Source organism: Abramis brama (assembly GCF_963993115.1).
Source record: "Abramis brama genome assembly, chromosome: 7".
Classification (NCBI taxonomy): domain Eukaryota; kingdom Metazoa; phylum Chordata; class Actinopteri; order Cypriniformes; family Leuciscidae; genus Abramis; species Abramis brama.
In genome coordinates, this window is record NC_139969.1 from 31,191,350 (window position 1) to 31,215,885 (window position 24,536).

At 37.8% G+C, this 24,536-nt stretch overlaps 2 protein-coding genes across 3 annotated transcripts; one reads left to right on the forward strand and one right to left on the reverse strand.

Moving 5' to 3' along the window:
• The first annotated feature begins 388 nt into the window (after positions 1 to 388).
• Positions 389 to 16,588, forward strand: LOC311086882 (glutamate-rich protein 6). Of its 2 annotated transcripts, none has more exons than XM_084120068.1 (11): positions 389 to 585; positions 979 to 1,037; positions 1,271 to 1,381; positions 1,471 to 1,563; positions 6,759 to 6,928; positions 7,521 to 7,576; positions 8,044 to 8,204; positions 8,458 to 8,540; positions 12,966 to 13,121; positions 15,476 to 15,698; positions 15,851 to 16,588. In XM_084120068.1, exons 1-11 carry the CDS (start codon positions 555 to 557, stop codon positions 16,109 to 16,111), a joined length of 1,404 nt encoding a protein of 467 aa, XP_083976194.1. In that variant the 5' UTR covers positions 389 to 554; the 3' UTR covers positions 16,112 to 16,588. The 2 variants fall into 2 exon arrangements, with proteins under 2 accessions (XP_083976194.1, XP_083976195.1); XM_084120069.1 differs by having other exon boundaries at positions 15,476 to 15,690; positions 15,851 to 16,025.
• A 1,750-nt stretch (positions 16,589 to 18,338) lies between these two features.
• Positions 18,339 to 23,471, reverse strand: selenot1a (selenoprotein T, 1a). The gene is made up of 6 exons (XM_084120080.1): positions 23,284 to 23,471; positions 21,676 to 21,786; positions 21,323 to 21,449; positions 20,266 to 20,353; positions 19,110 to 19,276; positions 18,339 to 18,850 (listed from the first exon to the last, which is right to left on the reverse strand). The coding sequence occupies exons 1-5, from the start codon at positions 23,412 to 23,414 to the stop codon at positions 19,152 to 19,154; spliced, it is 582 nt and encodes a 193-aa protein (XP_083976206.1). The 5' UTR covers positions 23,415 to 23,471; the 3' UTR covers positions 18,339 to 18,850; positions 19,110 to 19,151.
• Positions 23,472 to 24,536: the final 1,065 nt, after the last annotated feature.

A 24,536-nucleotide genomic window follows, 5' to 3' on the forward strand; every position in this document is an offset into this window, starting at 1 on the left:
CATAGGCATTGCTAAGGTGTTGTATCCGGTTGCAGGGATGGTGATTTCCATGCTGCAATTGCTAGGAGTTGCTACTGTGTCCTGATTGACATTTTGTGATGGATATTCACAAATACAATACAAACATATAGTAAGAGAAAACAAATAAAATAGACTATAGATTACTTATTGGTGAAAATAGTGGTGCAAAGATCATAAGAAACAAATGCAGCAGAAATGTGCTTCTGCATGTTTCAGCACTCAGGTCTGTCTGAACACTACGGTCTCCCACAGAGTTTGATATTACAGGCTGGACAACTCCTCTCAAATATCCATGGATACCGTCAACACTGAACTGGGTGCATGCCTTCAATGCACTGTTGTGGAACAATCCAAATGGTCTATTCTTTCCATCAGGTTTGATCAGTGTGACTCAAAACTTTATTAGGCAGTCTTTCAGTAACAGTAATTTTCCCATACAGTGTACAAGAAACTACAGTCTAAAATTAGTCCAGACCATTGGACTAGCGAATATTTGCTCCCAGTCATTGGCCTACAACACGATCCCATGTGATATGGAAAATCAAGAGAAAACTCTTCAGCCAGGTGAGCTTGTGAATTCATCATCTTTTGCAGACTTTGTTTAGAATTTAGAGTGTTGTTTGTCAGAAACCTGCTAAGTTTTGTAGTTGTTTGTACAGTTATAAAGTTACTTTTTTAAAAAAAAAAGTTTTTAAAAAAAACCTTTTTCTACAACTCATCAAAGTGATATCAATGAGCTAAAGAAAATCTGTGGACAAAAGACAAAAAAGACAAAAAGTGTAATATTTTAAACTCGCATGCAAGAATAAACAACAGATAAAAGTATGCATTTTTTCTTAAATTCTGATGTTAAGACATCTAACTAAAACATGAAAATAATACTATGATGTGTAATTACAGACCCATAAAAGATGATTATAATTGTGTGCATATTCAAGTTACTTTTCACATTATCAGATGCTGATTCTGCAGTGATGGATTCAGAGATTGGAACACTGATCAAATATATTGATTGTGTAAGAAACATTTCTTCTGATAATTTTTGAAAGCTTTTTAAATGATTATTTTTGTACTTTTTCTCATCACTTATAAGTATCTTTATTATGTTTAAACATTTCAGTACAACAAGAAAATGGGTTAGCTTCCCCCCACCGCCCCACTTCTAGTAGTGTTTTAAAAATGCAAGCCTTTTCTCATATCCAGTTCACCCTTACGTTCTCTCCACACCATTTTCTGTGCTGTCCAGCAGATGGAGCAGGAGTATTTCCAAACACTGGAATCCTCACCAGATCTCTGTCATGGGCTTCCAGGAGTCCTAAGATACAAAAGAGAGTCCCAGGAGAGGATGTTCAGTCAACAGGTTGCCTATTCATTTGATTTATGTCATTTTAAAAGTGTAACATCTTAGAAAATTACTTATATTGAATAAATAATTTGTGTTTTACCCAGCCCCAACCTCAACGGGACTCTCCAATATGCTGTCAGTTCTGTGGTTTGAAAGCTTGGCCTCCTCTGGATCCAGGATTTGCGGAGACTCGAGAGGTTTGACTATTGAGAAAGGACATAGCCGACACAAACACTTATTGAGTTTTGGGAAAAGTTACTTTTAATTGTAATGCGTTTAAATATTATGTTGCTCCCTAAAAAAAGTAACAAATTGGGGCAGTTACTTTTTATGGAAAGTAAAGTGTTAATGCAACAAAGTTTGTTTTGGCTGTACAGCAGATCTAGAAGAAAATAGTGTCATTGTCAAGCATAAGTAAGTTCAGTGTTGATTAATTTGCTGTAAAAATCATTTGTCCGCTCTGGAGAAAACAGTGATGTCATCGTCCAGCTCAGTTCAGTTCTCATAATGGTGTCAATGCAGGCAGATAAATAATATTGTTGAATATTAAAGGCACACTGTGTAGAAATTGTGTTTTTGTCAAACAGCGACCCCTAGAGTCGCTGTGGAATACTTGCACTGTCGTAAATAATACGCAAACACGCAAACTAGTTCGTGAGGCAAGCTAGGCAATAAAACATAACGCAAAAAACACTTAAGAGAAACGAGTGTTTGTTAGCAAGTCTGTTAACAGCTCTGATAATCGAAAGCTAGCTAGACATATGTGGAAATTATTGGACTGGTCTAATTATCAGCAATGGATGAATGAACAGCATGTAAAAAAATTAGGGATGTCCCGATCCGATCACGTGATCGGAAATCGGGCCCGATCGCGTGTTTTCAGACTCGATCGGAATCGGACGTTACCTCCCGATCAGGACTCGGATATATATGTATTTATATTCTCATTATTTTTTAACACCTCTATTATGCGGTGACACAGAGTTACGGCGGTTTCACACTGCACGCGTTATTAGAGTGTAAGCAGCGCAGGAGCAGTGCGTATGGTGAGCAGGAGCAGGACACCCGCGTTTTGCTTTCACACTGGCAGCGTTTGTTGCGCGGCTGAACCGCGGGTTGTGTACAGACAGTGTCTATAATGGATAAGTTGGCATTGCTTTTTTTCGTTTTCAAATACATTTAAGAGAAAAGACTTGTCAAGAAGCTTATTTTATTAATAATTTCATTTATATAACTTTTGGTTCATCTTTGTTTTTATTGTTATGGCAACAAGTTTGTTTTTGGACATTTGTTTTCTTTTTAAATTGCTGTTGGTCATTTGATTGACTGTTTAAAACACAATAGATATCATCAATGAACTTTTTGGATAAAACTGCGGTGTATTTTGGCCATGATCATTGTCACTTTAATTCAGCAAAAGCGGCGCAGCAAAAATAGACTCGGCGCCGAAACGATCACGGCACTCCTGCTCTGCTACGCACTGCCGCGCCACCTCTGCGTGCGGTGTGAATGCTCTAAAGCCTGGTTTAATCTGTTAACATGGGCGGCGAAAAAAATACGCGCTGCACGCTCTGCTAACAGTGCAGTGTGAAACCAGCGTAAGAGTTAGGAGTGCAGTTCCTAAAAGCACATTACTGGCTTTGCAAACACTGTGGCACTTTTATTTTTTATTTGTTTACATGCCTACCGGATATTTTAAGTTGAGGTGCTATTTGTTTATATATTAGACATTTTTAAATATTTACTGTTGCACTAAAGTCCAAAAGTGAAGAATTTATTTATTACTTGATTGTTCAAGCTACCTCACAGAAGTGCTCTGTTTGTTAACAGAGTTGTTGAATGTTCAAATAAGGTGAATTAAATAAAAAATAAGGAACATCCTGGATCTGTTTTTTTCGCTCTTCTTTATTCTTTTTTTTTTTTTTTTTTGCATTATAGAAGTAGCCTATCGGATCGGGACTCGGTATCGGCAGATACTTAAAATCAAATGACTCGGACTCGGACTCGAGGGCAAAAAAACCTGATCGGGACATCCCTAAAAAAAATGACATACTACAAGCAAGCGCAACAACATACAACATAGAATGCAAACAAGTTTACAAATACGAGATTTATTTACTGGCCACTTCATGCATTTTCTCAGATCGGATAGCTATCTGATTTATCAAAACGATTCCATTTACACCTGGTTACATAAATGTGTTTGTTTTTTTTGCGGATATAAATCCGATCTTCAATTCCCGCTATATGCAGATTTAATGGAGTGCACGTCACCGAAAGCAACAGGTATGAACAGCATTTTATTGATCATCAGCTAAAATTTCAAAATCAAAGACCGCAATAAGAGAGAGCAGTAACAGCCCTGGTAAGATCACTTCATTTCTTTACTTTTAATGATGATGATTGTGTGTTAAGCGTCTGCGACTTACTTTCACTTTTATTTGCGATAGTTTGCACTTTGTCTTGATGAATATACTCAGTTGCTTATCTGCGGTGATGCATGTTCCAGTAGCGTCGTCATATCTGGCTATAACATATAGCCTATAACACGCTCTCACACGTTTTTATTTTATTTATTTTTTAGCATTTTTGGGAGGAGTACAATTTACATATGTGGTTTCAACAACCAGATGCATTTACACTTGTCCAGTTTCATCTGGAATGCGTCTCAGACCTCCTCCTGAAGTGGTTTGAGCGATCGGATTCAAATCCGTCTCGAATGCGTTTCGGAGGGCATTTACACCTGGTCTTTTCACGATCAGATAGCTATCCGATCTGAGAAAACGCATGAAGTGGCCAGGTGTAAACAGCCCCCATGACAAAAACATACACACGAAAGCCGGCGAAAACAAACGCTGGTTGGCCTCTCACGTCCAAATTTGAGGAAGTGGTGGGGGAAGTGACGTATGCCGTAAAGCAGTCGAATTTTGTAGTTATTTTTGTGCTCAGGTTACTACCCGAACCCCGAAGTTACGTAGTGCCAGTAAAAGCAATACAGACCCCATCAGGCTATGGCAGACGTGTCATTCAACCTATTGTAAGTCGATGTACCATCACAAGGGTCTTGGAAATATATTATGAAGGTTGAAAAGCTACATAATGTTCCTTTAAGTGTCCCCAACTAAGAAACCCAAAAGCCAAAGTTTACAAAGATGACAGTGGCAAGGAACCAAAACTCCATCAGGTGACAGAATGCTGAAAAAAACCTTGGGAGAAACCAGGCTCAGTCGGGGGACCAGTTCTCCTCTGGCCAACGAACGAACAGTGTATGATTATGATTCAGGCAGCATTACAGGTCAGAAGTCAGATTGGATTGGAACAATCAGAATATTTATCCAGTTCCACCTGGTTGAAGATCGAAGTCACACCGGTATGGAGACGGGTTTGTTGAGGATCAAGTGCCGATGGCTGTCGTGTTGATGAGGAGAAAGTCTAGTTGACACAATCTCTGCTGACACTTCAGGGATGCGTTGTGGTTGTGCCTAGGTGCAGGTCCACCATCTGATCCGGATACGGCCCAGATCCATTTGACTACATCAAGCGTTGTGGTCATCAGGGTGCAGGTCTTCCACAGAATTTTGAGATCGCAATAGTCGTTGAAGTTGACGCAATAGATGTTGAAGGACTATAATGCTTTAAGAGCTCGCTCAAATACTGGGGAGCTAAACCATTTAGTGCTTTGTAAGTAATCAGCAATATTTTAAAATGTATACGATTTAATAGGGAGCCAATGCACTGTTAACAGAACCGGGCTAATATGGTCATACTTCCTGGTTCTGGTAAGAACTCTAGCTGATGCATTTTGGACCAGCTGGAGTTTGTTTATTAAGCGTGCAGGGCAACCACACAGTAAGAGCATTACAATAATCTAGCCTTGAAGTCATGAATGCATGAACTGACTGTTCCGCATTTGTCATTGAGATTATATGTCGTAGTTTAGATATACAGTATTTTAAGATGGAAGAATGCGGATTTACAGATACTAGAAACATGGCTTTCAAATGAAAGATTGGTATCAAAGAGCACACCCAGGTTCTTAACCGACGACAAAGACTTGACAGAGCAGCCATCAAGTGTTAGACAGTATTCTAGGTTATTACGTACAGAGGTTTTTGGTCCAATAATTAAAACCTTGTTTTTTTCAGAATTAAGTAGTAAGAAATAACTAGTCATAAATTTTTTTATATCAAGTATGCATTCCGTTAATTTTATGGTAAGTTTTGTCGGGGCGCAAAGAAATATATATATATATATATATATATATATAGAGAGAGAGAGAGAGAGAGAGAGAGAGAGAGAGAGAGAGAGAGAGAGAGAGAGAGATATCAGCATAACAGTGAAAACTAATGCCATGCTTCCTAATCCAGGGGTAACATGTACTGGGGAAAAAGTTATTGTTGGCAAATGTAAAGGACCTTTCACACCAAAAGTGAAATGAATAATAGTCAAGGGCCTGTCCAAATACCCACACTTGTGGTCTTTGCACTTGTGGTCTGTGGTGCTTCTAATTAAGTTATAAAAAGCAGTTGCAAATGTTATGTTACAAAATACACCAATAAAATGTGCAACACTTTCCCCCGGTTTCACAGACAAGGCTTAACCTAGTCCCAGACTAAAATGCATGTTTGAGCTGTTTTAACTGAAAACAACTTGCACTGACATATCTTAAAATATGTCAGTGCCATTGTTTTGTCTTAAGATGCACACCAGTAATGTTTGCTTCAAAGGCATTTTTATAAAAACTATTTAATTGTCCTAATTAAACTAAGGCTGGCTTAATCTAAGCCTGTGAAACCAGGCCTTTATGTTTTACTACCAAATTATATCTCGTGATTTCAGGGCATGTGAGTTCCCGAACATGATGCATGATGGGATCTTGGGTTTATTTAGTGTGTGTTCAGAGCACTGCACTTTGGCATTTTGGCATAATACATGGGACAGTCTTGTGAACTTACTTCCTGTCGCATAAGGAAGTGGCCAAAACCACAAATGTGGGTATTTGGACAGGCCCAAAGTGTCCATCGTATGCACCCTTCAGAATCTCATTTTCTGAGTTTGCATTTCACTGTTTTTTTTTTCATTTTGAGGAATACTGAATCTGTTTTTGTGGAAGTGAGATGAGTCAATGCCTGCTCACATTTAGTCTCGTTATACTTTATACTGATTTCTCTCAACATGGGGAAAGGAGAGGTGTCAAGTCAATAAATGGGAAAACTTGTGTTACTTTAAAAAAATTGTAGTAAATTTAAAAATAATGTGTTTCTTTACTAGTTACTTTAAAAAAGTAATCTGATTACATAACTTGCGTTACTTGTAATGTGTTAAACCCCAACACTGCCCTTATTGCTTCAACACTAAATCCTGAATCTATGAATGTCTAATTGGACTTAAGGACTTCTGCTGTGAGAACTACAGAGAGTTGTTCGAGATTGTGGTCCATGAAAAGCTACTGTCTATGAGACGTTCTGAGGCACAGTCAATCGGACCTGGTCGACTAGATGACCCTTTCATCAATGAGGACGAAGAGCTACAAGAAAAAGCACGAGAAAGAGGAAAACACAGGTTTGATTTGTACAGTACTACATACTACTGCTTAAAGGTTTGGGGTCAGTATGAATATTTATTTATTCATTTTTATTTCAGCAAGGATGTATTAAATTGAACAAAAAAGTGAAAGTAGAAATTTAAAAATATTTCTAATTTTAGATTTCTGTTTTCTTCCTATTCATCAAAGAGACTTGAAAAAAAAAGCATTATGGTTTTCACCAAAATATTAAGCAGCACAACTGTTTTCAACTGATAATAATACGAAATGTTTCTTGAGCAGCAAATCAGCATATTAGAATTATTTCTGAGGGATCATTTGACACTGAAAACTGGAGAAATTATGTTGAAAATTCAGCTTTTACATCGCAGGATATATTTAGAAATATATATATATATGATAATATAATTTCACAGTATTGCTGTTTTTACTGTACTTTGATAAATAAATGCAGCCTTGGTGAACATAAGTGACTTCTTTCAAAACGATTTAAAAAAAAATATGGCATATGCACATGGCATATGCACTTTGCTGTGTTGTTACTTGAGCATGTTGTTATGAAAACTGAAATGTGTGATTTTGTTTATACTTATCATTCCTTTGGCTTAGTTTCAGACACAGATATGACAGAGCTGCTTATTCCAGTTTATTGGTACCAAAGAACAGTGAGTATCCACATATGTGAGTGAGAGCATGTGTTTGACAATTTACCCATGGATGGATAAGTAACAACAATGAATATTCACACCCAGAAATGAAAATTCTGTCATTATTTACTCCCATGACTAGAATTTACCTTTCCGTGGACAGTCACCATTTCACAAAAGTGGTCCATAGGAATTATTCAACCCCCATTGCAAATCAGATTTATTGGCACACTTTACAGACTTTCAGCTGTTTGCAATGAACAAGTCAAACCAAAGGAAATGAAATAGCTCAACACAACAAATGTTTCAAATGTTTTCCCCAAATTCAACTGAAAATGCAACTTGACTTCTCCAGTCTCAAAATTATTCAACCCCCTGTAAATTTTATAGTTTTAAAGTGTGTGTGTGTGTGTGTGTGACATATTACTAAGATATCATTCAGTGACAGCATGTTGAGGGGGTAAATTAATAATTTCTCTCCTCAGATGTGCCTCATGGTAATTCAGTTATCAGTTTCCGTCTCTCTAACTGTGGACCCAAAGAGGATCTTAAAGAGAACATGCATGAGGACGAGATCTTTGGACAATGGACACCTGATGAGTCTTCTGCACTGGGGTTAGCTGAGTTTGGCTTAACCCATCACCAGGTAACTGACCATAATAATTTACTCTGTTAGAAAGTTGTATTATCATGGTATGGAAGAAGCTTTGTTTCCGCCACGGAATAGAAAATAAAAAAGGTAAGTGCAACTTTTTTTTCTCAGAATTGCGAGTTTATATCTAACAGTTCTGACTTTATAACACGCAATTGTGGGATTATCTTTTTTTTTTTTTATTCCGTGGTGGATCAAGCTTCCATAATGAGGTCCTTAAACTAAACATCTGGTCTCTTTTTTTCAGAACAATTCAAGTTTCTTGGAGAAGTACTATTCTAATGGAGATAAATTTCTTACTGTGTTTCCAGATGGTTCTGCACAGGTTTTGTATCCTTTTAGCTATAATCTAGAATACTATGTGGGTACTTTTAAGTAGTAATATGTCACCAGTGTCAAAGACAAATTTCCGCTCTGTGACAAACAGAATGGACAATAAAGTTCAACTTTAACTTCAATAGCTTTGTGAAAGTGGCTATGCTCATAGCCTACTGTATTATATTTGATATGCAGAATTCCAAGGCTTCTAAATTATCAACATGATCCAAACTTGATCAAACCTGTTGTACACAATCTACACGCCTTCTGTCATCTGATTGATTCATTGACTTTATATTTTTAGAAAGTAAAAGCTCTTTTAGTTGTGGTACACGTCTTTACTGATTTTTGTAAAGTAAACACGAGAATAACCTTTATATTGTTAGTAATAACTTCAAGATGAACACTTGTTGGACTGAAGCAACTTACTTAATTATCCATACATATATTTTTTAGAAAAGTCATGATAAAAAGTGAGTATCAAACATGGTACATCCGGCTTTTTGTTTTATTTGTTCAGCTCTCAATCATCATTGCATTACATTGCATTATATGTTTTGCCCCCACAATAAAACATTACATAGCGCTGATCATAAAACTAAGCATTTAAATATCTTAGTAAGACATATTTGTCAGGCGATGTATAGGCTATTGTAAACGCATGATCACAAAGGATAACAAAAAGAGACTTTAATAGTAAATTTCATTCGGAACACGTAGGAGAATCACAGGGAAGAAACTCAGGAAATTAACCACACTTAATGCCTGCTACAGACGATTTTGGCAATCCTATAGGATCATTACAAATCACTGTATGCCATGGATATAATAAACTTGGGCACGACATGTATGTAGACTGTACAATGATGACATCTATTGAATCATAAGCTACGCCACAAGTTGGTATAGAAGAATAAAACGTCATCAGCATAGTGGTAAACAAAGAAAGATGAATCGCAATTATGGTTCCCTATCGATATGGTTCACTTATACTGCGTCGCTAGGCGCTTTGGAGAAAACTCCTTTTTCTCAGAATACTGAAGCCTTATTGAATCATGCAGTGAAACTTTACAAGCCAACGGCTGCCCAGCAGAACTGCACGAACCTATGGCGCTTAAGCACGCCGAAATGGGCAGGGCTACCTGTCTATATTTAGCGGGATTTTCGGCATAGGAATCTCAGAATCTCAGAAATCTCAGATCTCATCTCCTTCAGATGAAGATCTTCTCCTGACTCTGAGACAAGACAGAAGAATGTAAATGTGTACTTGAAATGCAATGTAAGTCACTTTGGATAAAAGCGTCTGCCAAATGCATGAATATAAACGTAAGAAGCCTTCTCTCTGTTGAATGAGCCTCACAACGGATATCAGATGAGACTTATAGAGCATATTTTTCTCTAAAAGAGCATCTTTTTTCGCCGGCGTTTGTTTTAAAATGTTGCGCCCCTGAGCATGTCGCTTGCCAGGGCCACGCGAAGCCACATTCATCAAAGACGGACGCTCTCATTGCGAGAGTGCGAGCCTCGCCTCCCTGTGAGAGCGGACCACTCTCCATAATGAAAGCGGCTCCTCCCCTCATTCCCCTTCGTTCTCTCCCTCTCAAAGCATGAGATGAAGAAACAATGGAGTCGCAGGGCTGAGTGAGCTCATCCCAGTCCATATCCTGCGTGGCTCACTCTCTGCAGCGAGGAGATTCCCCAGTGCTGCTTGCACTCGAGAGAGAGAGAGAGAGCACAGTGCTGACAGCATTGCAGCTGAGTATAGCGATGACAGCTTGACAACTGAAAATGATGTTTTTGTTGATGATGTGAGCGTGCCGTTCCCATGCCAAGCCGCGTTCATCAAAGACGGACGCTCTCACTGCGAGAACGCAAGTCTCGCCTCGCTGCATTCCTGTGCGCGTCTCAGCAGCGACCCAGGCTCAGTGGAGCCGGAAGTCAAGCCACACCTCTGCCCGGCCAAACGCCATTTCCTCTCAATGCTGTAACAGGTGCTGTTCTCCCGCCTCAGCGTGAGATGCAGCCTGTAATACTTCAACCATTTGCCTCTCGACTCAGGGCATGGCAGACCATCCCCCGAGTGTTGAGCTGAATAATGGGGGCAATCAAACAAGGTTACTCACTTCAATTCGCTCGCAGACGCCCATGCTTCAAGGGCATGGTCTGCAGTTCGGTACGAAGCGGCCATTCAAGATGCTAACATTGAAACAAATCCTCTCACAAGTATGCCCAGGGAATTGTTTTTTCTCAGTAGCTTACCACTATACTGTCCTTTCATTCAGACTGTCTCTGGCACTGCACACTTTCACAAAGTGCAAGGATATGGCCCTCTCCCCTCTGAGACAGAAGGGAGTGTACATCCTGAATTACCTTGATGACGGGCTCGTATTGGCCCAGTCAGAGGCCGAGTTAGACACTCACAGATTCTTGCTCCTCAGCCTTTTGGAATCAGGATCAACTTAACCAAGAGCTCGCTTTCTTCCAGCCAGTGCATCACCTTCCTGGGAGCAGTTCTTGATTTGGCCCAAATGCGGGCCAGGCCCACGCTGCTCCCTCAGGTCATCAGACGGATCAGGGAGGACAGACGAGTAGCCCTTCTGGTGTCCCCTCTCTGGCGGAACCAGTCATGGCTTCCCGAGTTGATGCAGAGGGAATGATTTCACACCCTCAACCCAAGTTGTGGGCCCTCCATGTCCTGTCCACGACAGGAGCCTATGGACCTCTCCGCGAGAGTCCTAAACACTATTTCTGAGGCTAGAGCCCCATCCACTAGACACCGCTATGGCCTTAAGTGGTCTGTCTTCTCTGACTGGTGCACAGTTCGGAGTGAAGACCCGACGTCCTGTGAGGTTTCACTGGTACTGTCTTTCCTGAAGGAACTGCTGGACAAGGGGCGCACCCATCTCCACACTCAAAGTCTATATGGCGGGCATAGCAGCATACCACGCTCCTGTGGCCGGCCAGTCTATAGGCAGGAACAAGTTGTTTGTTTTCTGAAGGGGGCCAGAAGGCTGAACCCGCCTATTCCCCCTCACTATTCCAACATGGGACCTGTCTACAGACCTTAGGGCCCTCTATTCGAGCCGCTCCAATCAGCTGAGCTGTGGCCCCTTTCGCTAAAGACCGCCTTCGGTCAAGTGAGTGGGTGACTTGCAATCTTTCTCTGAGAGTGCGTCTTGCCTTGAGTTTGGGCCTAATTGCTGTAAAGTCGTCCTCAAACCAAGACACGGCTATGTACCTAAGGTGCTCGCTCAGAGCACAGGTCATTACTCTCTCTGCTCTTGCAGCTTCAGAGGGCAAGCAGGAGTTGCATTTACTCTGCCCTTTTCGGGCCTTAAGAGTATATATCTAGATCTCTGCCCAGTTCAGGCAGTCAGAGCAGCTCTTCTTGTGTGAAGAGTAATTCTAATTATCTGAGTTATTTAGCTTTTTTTCCAGATTCAATCATCGTCTTTTTCTTACGTACTAGAGCATGTACGCACATGCGCTTTCTTCAAAATGGTGCTTTAAATCACTCGACAAAATAAAAGATGTGATTTGTATTCTAATTTGAAATGTAAGATATAGATTTTACTGAATATAGATTTTACTGAATGTCAGCTTGCTTATTTTGCTCAAGATAATGATTTATTAAGTCCACATGTCATGCAAACAAGAAACTATGCTTCTAACCACAGGTCGAGAGATGCTGTTCCAACCACTCAATTTTGCGATGCTGTTTGCGAATGTTCGTTGGAACTATAGTTTCGGGAAATATAGACACTCAGGAACTATACTGACGGAACTTGCGATCGGGCTAACAATGCTTTCGGGAAACGTACCACAGAACCAAAACACAATCAATCCAAAAAAGAGCATGTTACAATATTATTGGGAGATACAGAGTGAAATCTGATATTTAAATGCATTTTATGCAAGTAATTTGCAAAACTGTTATAAAACCTGATTGATTTACATTACAAGCTATCAGAATTTCATCTTATTTTTGGGTCACATAAATATCAGCAACTGCATCATTTTTTGCTCAATTCGGGCCACTGAATAAAATTGAGGTGTTTTTTTCCTCTTAAAGTTTGAGCTCCATATTCTCCATTGTCCATATTCAGACTATTATTTCATATGTCAGGCTTTACAGGTATAAATGAGTAATTAGTAATATCTGGGATTATAGTGTGACTTTAGATTTCAGTAAAAGACACTAACTATAAGTATTTTACTGTACAAAAAAAAAAAAAAAAGAAAAAAAAGGGCTGGATTGTGGTACAAACTATATATCATTATAAAATTAGGGTATTTCTTCAATGACACTGGTAATGGAAAACTTTTGCATGGTGCTATCTTGATGCATCCACACAGGGTCTGACACCTTACAGTGATTTGAAAATTAGTTAATTTATTATCTATTGCTGTTGATTGTCCTTATTGGCATGGCAATAGCTATCCTTCAGGAAACTTGGCTATCATCATTCTCAGCTGTAAGAATGAAAGGATCTGTATCGTACGGGATGACATGACGACGACTCTTTGTCCAGTCAGAGCCCTCTTTCAGTCTAATGGCAGAGCCACTTGTTACCATTGCAACGGCAGCATTTGGTATGGTTGAATTGCTATTACAGTGACACGAATCTGAATATCTCAAATGGACTGATTCTTGATCTAGGGGAGGAGGGAAAAGTCTGAAACCTTAAAGGGATAGTTCACCCAAAAATGAAAATCCACCCACCCTCATGTCGTTGCATGCCTTTCCTTCTTCTGTGGAACACAAAAGAAGATATTTTGAGAAATGTGTTTTTTAATGTGCATTTTTATGTTAACCACAGATCTTATTTTAGACGTCTAACCAAAAACCCTTTCAAAAAACGCCATTAGGATGATAGAACCGGAAGTGCTATAATGCTAACTTGTATCTGGGTTTTGGCCTACAAAAATACATCATCCCTGCAGCGCTCTATTTGGAAGACAACATTTATTTGACAATAAATACTGTCAGACAGATGGGCCCAGATTCTCACCACGGGAACATTCATATTTATTAAGATATATTAGATATCATGAACATTAGATATCATATAACATTAGACATCATGAACCAAAAATGAATTTATAATAAATAATAAATGCTTTTACAGCATTTTTTAACCTAAATTTTTACATACACTAATACATTTGAACTTTAAAGGGATAATTCACCCCAAAGAAAAAAATTAAAATTCTTTCATCATTTACTCACCCTTGTGTCTTTCCAAATCCTAAGACTTTTGTTCATTTTCGAAACATAAATGAATATATTTTTAATGAAACCTGAAAGATTTTGGTCCTTCCACTGCAAGTCCACAAAACCAAAACTTAACCCATGAAGTTACTTTACACTACTCAGTACTTTTGTGGGTAGGTACACTATAAGTACATTAAAAGTGCACGTACTGTAAAAATAAAGTACAATCAAATATTTGTAAAACCAATAAATCAAGCGGTTTAATACAAGTCTTCCAAAGAGACATGATTGATTTATAAGATGAACATATTAAATGTAGGCTTTTATTCACTTCTTATTACTTACAAATTGTAGTCTGTTACTGATTCCAAATTCCAAAAACCATAGTTGGTAACATAATCCATTACTACTGTTTGGTTACTTTTGATCTAACTTGTTTGTTACATTGAATTGAATATAATAATATTGTACCATATTGATGTAAGATAATATATTCCATTCTTTACCAATGTTTAATAACTAACTAGTGGCAGGTCTGTGTGCAATTTCACAAGACTTTTTTAAGAAAAGAAGAATTATGGAGAAGCAATAAATTATCAATTATTTACTGCCTTTATTATGTAATTCAGATTACATGTAATCAGTTACTACCCAGCATTATATAATAGTGCTGTCAAATCGGTTAATCGCGATTAGTCGCATCTATCATAAAAGTTGTTTTTTTTTGTGTGTGTATCGTGAGCATCATCTTCTCATTTCTCGCGCATGTGTCGTGGCGCTCTCGTAAACTCACATCAGAGGCCCACACAGAAGAAAATGAATAGTTGAAAAAAAGTTATTTCTGCACACAAAAAGTATTCTCGTCTCTTGATAAACTTAAGGTTGTCACTTGGACTATAAACACTGTAGTCACTTGGACTATTTTAACGATGTCTTTACTAACTTTTCTGGACCGGCAGAATGAAATTGCCTAGAAGCCTTTAGAGGAGTGAGACAGCTCTCAGATTTCATAAAAAATATCTTAAAGGGTTAGTTCACCCAAAAATGAAAATTCTGTCAGTAATTACTCACCCTCATGTTGTTCCAACCCTGTAAGACCTTCGTTCATCTTCAGAACACAAATTAAGATATTTTTGATTAAATCTGAGAGCTGGATCACTCCTCCATAGGCTTCTAAGACATTATAACTTGCTGGCCCAGAAAATGTATTAAAGACATCGTTAATATAGTCCAAGTGACTACAGTGGCTCAATCTTAAGTTTATAAAGCGACGAGAATACTTTTTGTGCGCCAAAAAACCCCAAAAAACGTAAGATTGAGCCACTGTAGTCACTTGGACTATATTAACGATGTCTTTAATACATTTTCTTGGCCAGCAAGTTATAATGTCTTAGAAGCCTATGGAGGAGTGAGCCAGCTCTCAGATTTAATCAAAAAATATCTTAATTTGTGTTCCGAAGATGAACGAAGGTCTCACGGGGTTGGAACAACATGAGGGTGAGTAATTAATGACAGAAATTTCATTTTTGGGTGAACTAACCCTTTAATAGATGGACATAAAGGAAAAATATCTTCATTTGTGTTCTGAAGATGAACAAAAGGCTTGTGGGTTTGGAACGACATGAGGGTGAGAGTAAATGATGAATAACCCTTTATAAATTGAACTCTATATAACTAAACTGTAGTATAAGTTCAGTGAACTGTGACGTGGCTCTTGTTTCCTGTGGAGCAGGTTGAGTATGGATCCTTGGGGTGGGCGGAGTCTAGATGAGAGCGGGAGAAGGATCAGAACGTGGAGCTGGACAGACCAGGCTCAAACACCAACACCCCTGAGACCACTCTTTCTGTCGCTCAACAGAAAGATAGGGGTCCGGGTTCTTGGCCAACAGTTGGTGTTTGTGTCATTCCTTGCTTCAGGACAGCAAGCCAGGTTCAGAGTAGGCAGCTGTGAGTTGGTAAGAAAGTACACAAGTCCTGTCTTTTAATCTGATCACCAATTTTAGCTATTCATATGAGAGTTTTGAGACATTTTCTTGATCCGTCACACTTATTACTCAACTCAGATTGGTCCAGCTAAGTGTTTTGTCTGCTGGGTCTTTGCTTACAGTCCAAAGAACACAACACTCCTCCTCAACCCCTCATGTGTAGAGAGGAACTAGTACTTCTGGCATGCAAGGTTGGCCTTCACATGGCTCTGATACGGTTACAGCAGTGCCAAGCCTTCCCATCCAGCTTCACACATCTGAGGATCAGACCTCCACCTTTCCTTCACTCGCTGGTCCGAAGGCTGCAGAGTTTGAGCCACAGAGTACAAATGGAAGAGCCAGACAAGGCCTTCATCCAGCGCTGTCTTCAGGCCTGTCCATGAACTGACACTCATGCAAGATATGCTAGTCTCGCTTGACTAAAGGTGCAGTCACATTAGCGAAATTTCATGGGCAAAAAAGTTCCATTGTCAAAACTGCTAAATTGCCTGCTAAAATAGGCCTATGTCAAATATGTTAAAAACAAAAAGTTAACAATAAATAGAGGTTCACCATCAAAAGTGACCACAGAAAGAAAATCTTAAAGGGACAGTAAACCCGAAAATGAAAATGATCTCATCATTTACTCACCCTCTTGCCATCACACATTTATTTGACTTATATCTGAATAAAATAAGCACATAGTGAAGCTCACTCGAGATGTATCACAGAAACGCAGAGGACTTTAACTTAAATAGAACAAAAACAGTCAGTATTGTATCTAAAATGTAAGTAACTTAACATTAACTACTTGTTTATTGAACTATAAAATCAATGTAACATTTGCAATTGTGATAATATGTCAAATATATGCTCCCTTGGTCGTGTTAGATTACTTTATTATATCAAATGTTATAAATAAAAAAAGTAACATTTTCAATTTCTTCCTTATGTTTTTTCTGTGAGTTTCTTTATGTTTGCTGTTACGCTCATTTGCAGACATCCCACCTCTCCCGGAAGGTCCGGGAGTCTCCCTCATATTGATAATGGCTCCCAGATGCCCGCAAATCATATACATGTTTGTTATATACATATTTGTTTTGGTTTTTCCATGAAAGTGTCTCACAGAGAGGCAGGCAGCGAGCCTCAACAGCTTGACTGTTACCGGAAATAGCCTATACGCTATCACTGTTTACACTAAATGTAATCAAATCAGAATCTTTCTCGCGTTTCGATGCCTCCCTAGTTATTTTTTGTCACCTAAGTTTTAATCAGGCTACTTGTCCGGTCGGCCAAATAAAATTCTCTTTTACTTGCTCCTTCAAAAAATCCACTTATCCTGGACAAACGTTAATGTCGAACCCTAGTTATATTTATCATCCTTAGTGTGAACCTAGATTAATCAAAGTTAACTGAACTTAGTTAACTGAACCTAGATTAATCAAAGTTAACTGAACTTAGTTAACTGAACCTAGATTAATCAAAGTTTAACAGTGACCTAAACATTTTACTAATGTTACCAAAAATGTCAGGTATAATCAAATTCTTTTCGATTTCAGTTAATACAGGTGGAGCTGGGGAAGGTGGAGGGTTTCTGAAAGCGCGTTTCAACTACAGCAAATGCTAACAAAGTATTTGAAGGTTGAGCACGCGAGCTCATTGGCTACTGATACAGCAGGAACCAATCAGCTGTGCCCTAAAGACAATGATGTGATCCAAGCAGACTGAGTTAAGGACCATCAGCCTGTGCCGTCTAGAGTTTCATCACAGAGCTTTATATTCGTTTTTGGGTAACTATTCATATACGCTTCAAGATCGCCCTAAATCTTTCTAACAATAGCCTATAGCTTCTTTAACCTAAATAACCAACGGGGGTGTCATGCACAAAATTAGTACTACTATTATTATTGTCCACAGGCTCTAGTCTCTTATAGGTTTATGTTTTAGACAGGCTCAACAATGCACTGAAGTTTGCAACCATGTAGATAAGAGATTTTAAACAGTTTTATTTCGGGAAGCACAAAAATAACTCTTTGCCTTTTCACTTCAAAGGTTTCTCATAGGCCGCGACTGTTTAAAAGCATTTCTTCTTATGTAGGCTCTTAATGTAATATATTAAGTTAATGTTATGAAAATAAAAACTTGTATCTTTTAATTGCACCTGAACTAACAATGAACAGTTGTATTTGTATTAATCTTTAAAAAAAGATTATTAAACACTGTAGCAAATGTATAGCTCTCTGTTATAGAACAATAAAATAAAGCCTTCACTAAACAAACTATATTAACTGTAAATCTGCCAAATTGGAAGAATCCAAAACTAAGACCAAGTTCACAATTAGATTCTTAGACAGTGATAAGCACACAAGACTTTTCACCTGAAGTGATCTGGGTAAAGCCAGACTAACCCAGTTCCGGACTGGATTAATGGCATTACAAGACAAATGAGGGAACAATGAGATTTTTTAATAAAGAGAAGTGTGTCGGTTTGCTGATGGTAATTCTTTTTCAGCCTTTATATGTAACATAGTGTGCAACTCAGCTAATACTCTTCTGGCCTTTAATTTTTTTTATTGTTTAAAATGTTTTAAAAACAACTTACTAGGCCATCCTTCCAATAAAGACACAATATTTTGTTAATTTCATTTTATTTTCAATTTTCTAAACATTTTAAGCTATACAAAGCAATAGAAAAAAAAACCAGGGCTCAGAAATATAATTAATGTCACTTAAAAGTTAAATGATCATGATGTGGGATGGGTGTATAAGTTAGCTTCTTATATCTACTTATTACATAAAATAAAGACCAGGGTTTAGCCATACAGTAGAATCAAATGAAAGGAAAATATGCCAGTTAATTTAGTTGACTGAGCTAAATGAACTCAAATAGAAAATATTTATTACATATTCCTTGTGAACATATATCCTGAACCAAATAGTTATTGCACAAGAGATGGGCTAGTCATATCTATATAGCCACTGTTGTTGCCATGAATCCCGCACCAGCGTCTGCAGGAGGTGCATCTCCGAGAGGCTCGATGAGGACGACGCGGAGCATCGGGTGTGCGCTAGCAGAGGCTCTACTTTCAGCGCAAACCGTCATAAACGTCACCTCACAACCGTAGGAGAGCTTCACCACAAAACTAAAAGAGAACGTGTGAGTGAAGAGAATTAATTAGGCTGAGAGAGGAATAAAGAGAGGAAAAAAATAGTCATCTGCTTTACCCTAGGCAAACCTTAGTATTGTTTAAATAAATGCAGCCTTGGTGAGCAAGACTTATTTCAGAATAATTTTACTGACCTCACACTTCCAAATTATAGATTTTTTTTAAAACAAAAGACAATATTTTTAATAATAGACATTCATTTAACATTTAGCAAGGTTAGGATGGTTCCACATACGAGGAGGGGTCCTAGGCTCCATTCAGTGAATCAGAGGCAAGGTTACGAACGAGGGTGTGGAAGTGTGTCCATGTGGACGTTCATCTTCATCTCATTCTCCAGGATTTGAACTAGTTGCTGCATGGAAGGCAGGTGCCCGGACTCCAGCTTGGACCAAACTGGAACATCTAACCAGAAAAGAAAAAAATCCCCAAAATAGTGTTACAATAGTCACTTCCGCCAGACTAAACCACTGAATTAGGCAAACGCCACGCAGCCGCTCTCTATAGATGTCAACATCCTGTATGATAGACGGTGAACACCTCGAATTCTTCGGATTTGATAAACAATAGTTTCTTATTTAGCAGAATTTTATTTGCTATAAAAAGGTTTAAACGGTTAGTTCACCTTAAAATTGAGAATTAAATCATAATTTACTCACCCTGGTGTTGTTCTAATGCCGTATGCCCTTCTTTCTTTTTTAGACCACAAAAGTTGGCCATATAATGGCAGTGAATAACAAACAGAATCAAGCTTTTTAAAAAAGACGTGTCATATATCCCAAGTGTTCTGGAACTATACGATAGGGTTTGGTGAAAAACAAACATTTAACGAAAATCCTGACCTTGGCAATTGGTCACGTTTATGAGACTCAAATAGGAGACATGAAATTCAACGCCTACAAATCCAAGAAAAGTATCCGTGTACTATCTCCGGACTGCACCAAACCCAATCCCACAGCCCTAGAACACCTGGAATATACGGCGTGGGATTATTCTGTGAGAATTTCCAAAAGATGTTTTTTTTATTCCTCTTTTTAGTCAACTTTAGCATGGGTGTCTAAACTTATGCATAGCACTGTATATTAACGATAGAAGGGCATACGGCATTAAAACAACACCAGGGTGAGTAAACGATGACTTAATTTTAATTTTAGGGTTAACTATCCCTTTTAAGGGTTTGAATGTCTCTGGTCGAGTTATGTTGTTCTGACAGGGATATAACAGGGATTTTCTAAACTATAATCATTCAATTATCCCTTTTTACAAACAAAAACTTTATTTTTAATATACATATATCTATATAAAATAACAATTCTAATAATTTCAACAATAATTATTATAAACAATAATATAAATTATATTTTATACATTGAAATATTAAAATAAATACTTACCATTGAGCGTGATTTCAAAAGCACCAGTAGACATGCACTGATTTTCAATCATATTGCTGAAGAAGAACACCATCATACAGGCATATATCTGACAAAACGAAACAAATCCCATAAGCAAAATAATAATATAAGCATTGCTGCAGCTAGTTGTCTTGTACTGCACATATTTGATGTTTAAATACTTTATTTTTTGAGTACTTTATACATGACTTTCTAATTTTTCTAAAAATCAAAGAATGCGAAAATCTTCCTTGTCTACATTTGAGGAATGGCACATTGAGAGTCAGGTGAACATTAACATGAGGCTTGTCCTTTGGTCTCTTGGGTGTTGCATTCTCTCCTATCACTGCAGACAACACAGAGGTGACAAAGTTAAAGACTAATGAGGTCCATGGGGGAAAAAAGTTTGTATTTGAACCCATGTTGGATCTTCCATCAAACCTGGTACTAAAATAGCTTGGTACAAGTCGTAGCTCTCAGAAAGTTACAGTTGAGTTTACACGTTGTAACTATAGGTTCTTCAAGCAAGACTTTTTACAGTTCAGAATTGTTACGTAATCATGACATGGCGTAAGCGCACCTTTAAACCACCAAATGCAAATGTTTTAACTAATGCCTGCTACAGACTGTGCCATAAAATCCTAGAAAAATCATTACAAATTACACGACATGGATCTAATAAACTCGGGTATGACATGTATGTATAATCTGCGCTGAAAAAAGAGAAGGAAGCAAAAGAGGAGAATATATATGTGGTCATGGCTAAAGGGAAAAGAGGCCAACTTGGCATGACAATTTTGCAAATGGAGCTTGAGGTAAGATAGTTTTAGCATTCGTATTGGCTAGTCAGCAGACGTGGGTCGTAGCAGCAAACATACTGTGAGATGATCATGCTAGATTTCTCACACTATCTTTGGACGCAAGACCATGACAACGCCCCTCTTTGAACCTCTCTCACTGGACCACCGTTTAGGGGAGCCACGACCACAGAAATCGGTCATCTTTCGCCTGGGACAGCCCAGAATCGTACAATGTGTACCGGTCATAATGGTCTTGCCTTATTCTCCTGACTCCAAACCCAGAGGCCTGGAGCCTGCATGCCAAATAGAGCAAATGGATCCTTGCCCAAAATGATCACTCCGATTAACACCAGCTTAAACATAGACAGAAAGGAAGCAAAGTGCCTGGAGGGAAGAAAAAAAAAAAGACACTTTAAAAATGATGAATTATACACAAACAAACATATATATTATTAATAGTATATATTAGTTGATAAATAAAATGTAAATGAAAAATGAAAAAATTGTATCAATTATTTTGTTATTATTTATACATTCATTCCAGTCCACGAGGCTAGAAGGAACGCAAACGTGACTATGTAACAATGAGCAGTGTTGCGTAGGCCATTACCTGTAGAGAGGCATTGGAAGGTAGTTCTCTCCTTCTATGCGGATGTCTGGGTACCGCTGGTACAAAACCTGCGTGTACTCCTCAAACACCCGCTTGTACCCTCAGGAGATACTGAAACAGAAAACAAACAAGATGAAGACACACCTCAGAGCCTTTGCTTCACTTACACAGAGTGATATTAACGTAAACTGCACTGTTGTGCTGCTGGAACTATATAACAAATCAGAAACGCATTCGATTTTAGGTTTTTTTTATCGTCACTGTAAAACATATTTTGATTAGATAATCATCAAGTGTACTAAAATGGAAGCAAATAGCGTGTGGGAGTATAGGCAATACATACAATATACATATGTGTCTATTTTCAACGCTATGGCCTTAGTGTGGATATTTTAAGATTGCCATCTTTAAGTATGACTCTTTGGATTTATATGAAATGCTAAAACTTTACAATAAAATCTCCATTGGTGACATTTACTAAGGTTAATAAAGTATTGTTCATTTGTTAATATCACCATTTACAAATGCATTTTTGCATTTTAAAGTTGTATGTCTTTACATTAGTTAATGCTCTACAAACTAACATAAATGATCAAGGTATAATTAATATATTAATATTTGTATTAGTGCTGTCAAATCGATTAATCGCGTCTAACAAAAGTTTTTGTTTTGATAATAAATGTGTGTATATATGTGTCTGTGTATACATACAAACACATATACACATGTATAAATGTGTGTACATACAGTATATACACACACAGAAATATAATTATAATAATATATACACTCACATTTATTATGTAAAAAAACTTTTATGTTAGATGCGATTAATCGATTTAACAGCATTAATTTATATTTAAAAAGTACAGTACATTTTCATGGTTCAGTACGTTTATATAATATAATATAATATAATATATATATATATATATGTATATATATATGTGTGTGTGTATGTATGTGTGTGTATATGTGTGTGTGTAGATTATATATATATATATATATATATATATATATATATATATATATACACACACACGCATATATACATAACACACACATACATATATACATATCTCAGCACTATTTTATGTGGTTGTTTTCAATCAGTATCCATTTTTAAAACTATCGGTTGATTACTCGGTTGTCGACCGGTTCAGCCTATAGTTATCGTTAGCGAAATGACCTGGTATATAAACAATAATTTCCATTTCAGATTGCGATAAACGACCTTCCACTGGATACTAGATATTATAGCAGTATCGAATGTGCTTTATAAATCAATAAAAGCTGCATTTATTTAATATCTAACGGTTCAAAAGTAAGCACACAGACAGACAGATCCACTAATGGGTTAATGCTCAACTGAGAGCTCTCTACTTAACACCGGATTACTGGCCGATTATAACATCCCGCTGAGATTACTTGCGAGACTGCTTGTGCCATATGAGACAAATTAAGGATTGTTTGTGCATACTGTCACAGTAGAGTTTCTCTGCGAGGTTAATAGTGCTACTATCAACACACTCAATGTCATTATGCAGTCATCGGCCTGTTCCGGGGACCGACGCCGATCGACATAAAAGTGTCCAAACTCATACTCACCAAATCTGGAATTTAAGGAGTGGACCGGCGGCAAACTGCATCTTCATCTTCTTTACGCCATTAATATCCGCAGAGGCGCTGTAAAGAGTACAGGCCCATAATATTATCACCGAGAGAGGCAACCAACGCATCTTCCCCCACGACGATCAGTTACAGAACTGAAGGCAGGAAGTGGACTGCTGAGTTTCATACGGGTAATCCTGAAAGCGACGCTCTGATTGGTTCGTTCCATGACGGGAAGCCCGGCTCATTTCCACGAATCGGTTCTTTTGAACAGTTCATTTCAGAGAACCGGTTAAAAAAAGAGTTATTTGCGTCCTCACGCTATTGCGTCATGACGTGGTTCTTTTTTTCTTATTTTTTATGTAGTCTCTTATTGACTTTTTTGTTTGTTTTGTTTAATGTTTAATCTACCTTCAAATTTCTAGCTTTTAAAACTAATTCAAATTTAGTCTTCAAACTTAAAGATTTAAAAATAGGCTACTGATAGGCTCTCGAAGCCAACATCAAAGTTCGTCGTCTTGACAAACTTTTTTTTTATCTAGTTGTAAATTCAAATGTCTCAGTTTAGTTAATTGCAAACAACACTACCGGTCAAACGTTTGGAATAATTAAGATGTTTTTGAAAGAATTCAGTCTCTTATGCTCACCAAAGGCTGCACTTATTTGCTAAAATACAGTAAAACAGTAAAATTGTGATTATGCAATTATTGTGCAATTTAACCTTAACTATTCCAGACTTTTGACTGGTAGTTAACATAAACTCATTAAAAATTATTTCATCAACCATACAGTGAATCAACTCGCTTCTCGGCTCATTGCCAGATGTCCGAAAGAGACGGTTCTTTAAATCGGTGAATTGTTCTCTGAAAATCTCAGATTCCGTCCGAATCGTGAAAGAGGCCTGTCCCAATACCTATGCCCAATACCCACTGGGACAGGACCAATTCTGGCTTTTTTTGCAACCCAGTTCAATCGATTCATTAAAAAGATTCGACTCATCGTTTACAACCCGGATATCAGCATTTGTTTTTGTTTTTTCTAGAAATGTTACACCTTTGACTGTTTTACGCCTCATATCCATTAATTGACATGTAATGTAATGTAAAAAAAAAAAAAAAAATCAAAGATTTTTTATGCAAGAATCCAAGGCTGCCAACCCAAGATCTTGATTAATATGAACTATATAAGTGTATGACCACACTATGCAGGGTCGGTACCGAATTTTAAAAACTGAACTTAATAAACTTAGT

Excerpts from the sequence above, each read along its gene's own strand:
- LOC311086882 (XM_084120068.1), top strand. The coding sequence starts at position 555 with ATGGAAAATCAAGAGAAAACTCTTCAGCCAG. Across the intron at positions 6,929-7,520 it reads CGAGAAAGAGGAAAACACAG|TTTCAGACACAGATATGACA; the intron begins GTTTGATTTGTA and ends CCTTTGGCTTAG. Across the intron at positions 8,541-12,965 it reads GATGGTTCTGCACAGGTTTT|CTATCCTTCAGGAAACTTGG; the intron begins GTATCCTTTTAG and ends GCATGGCAATAG.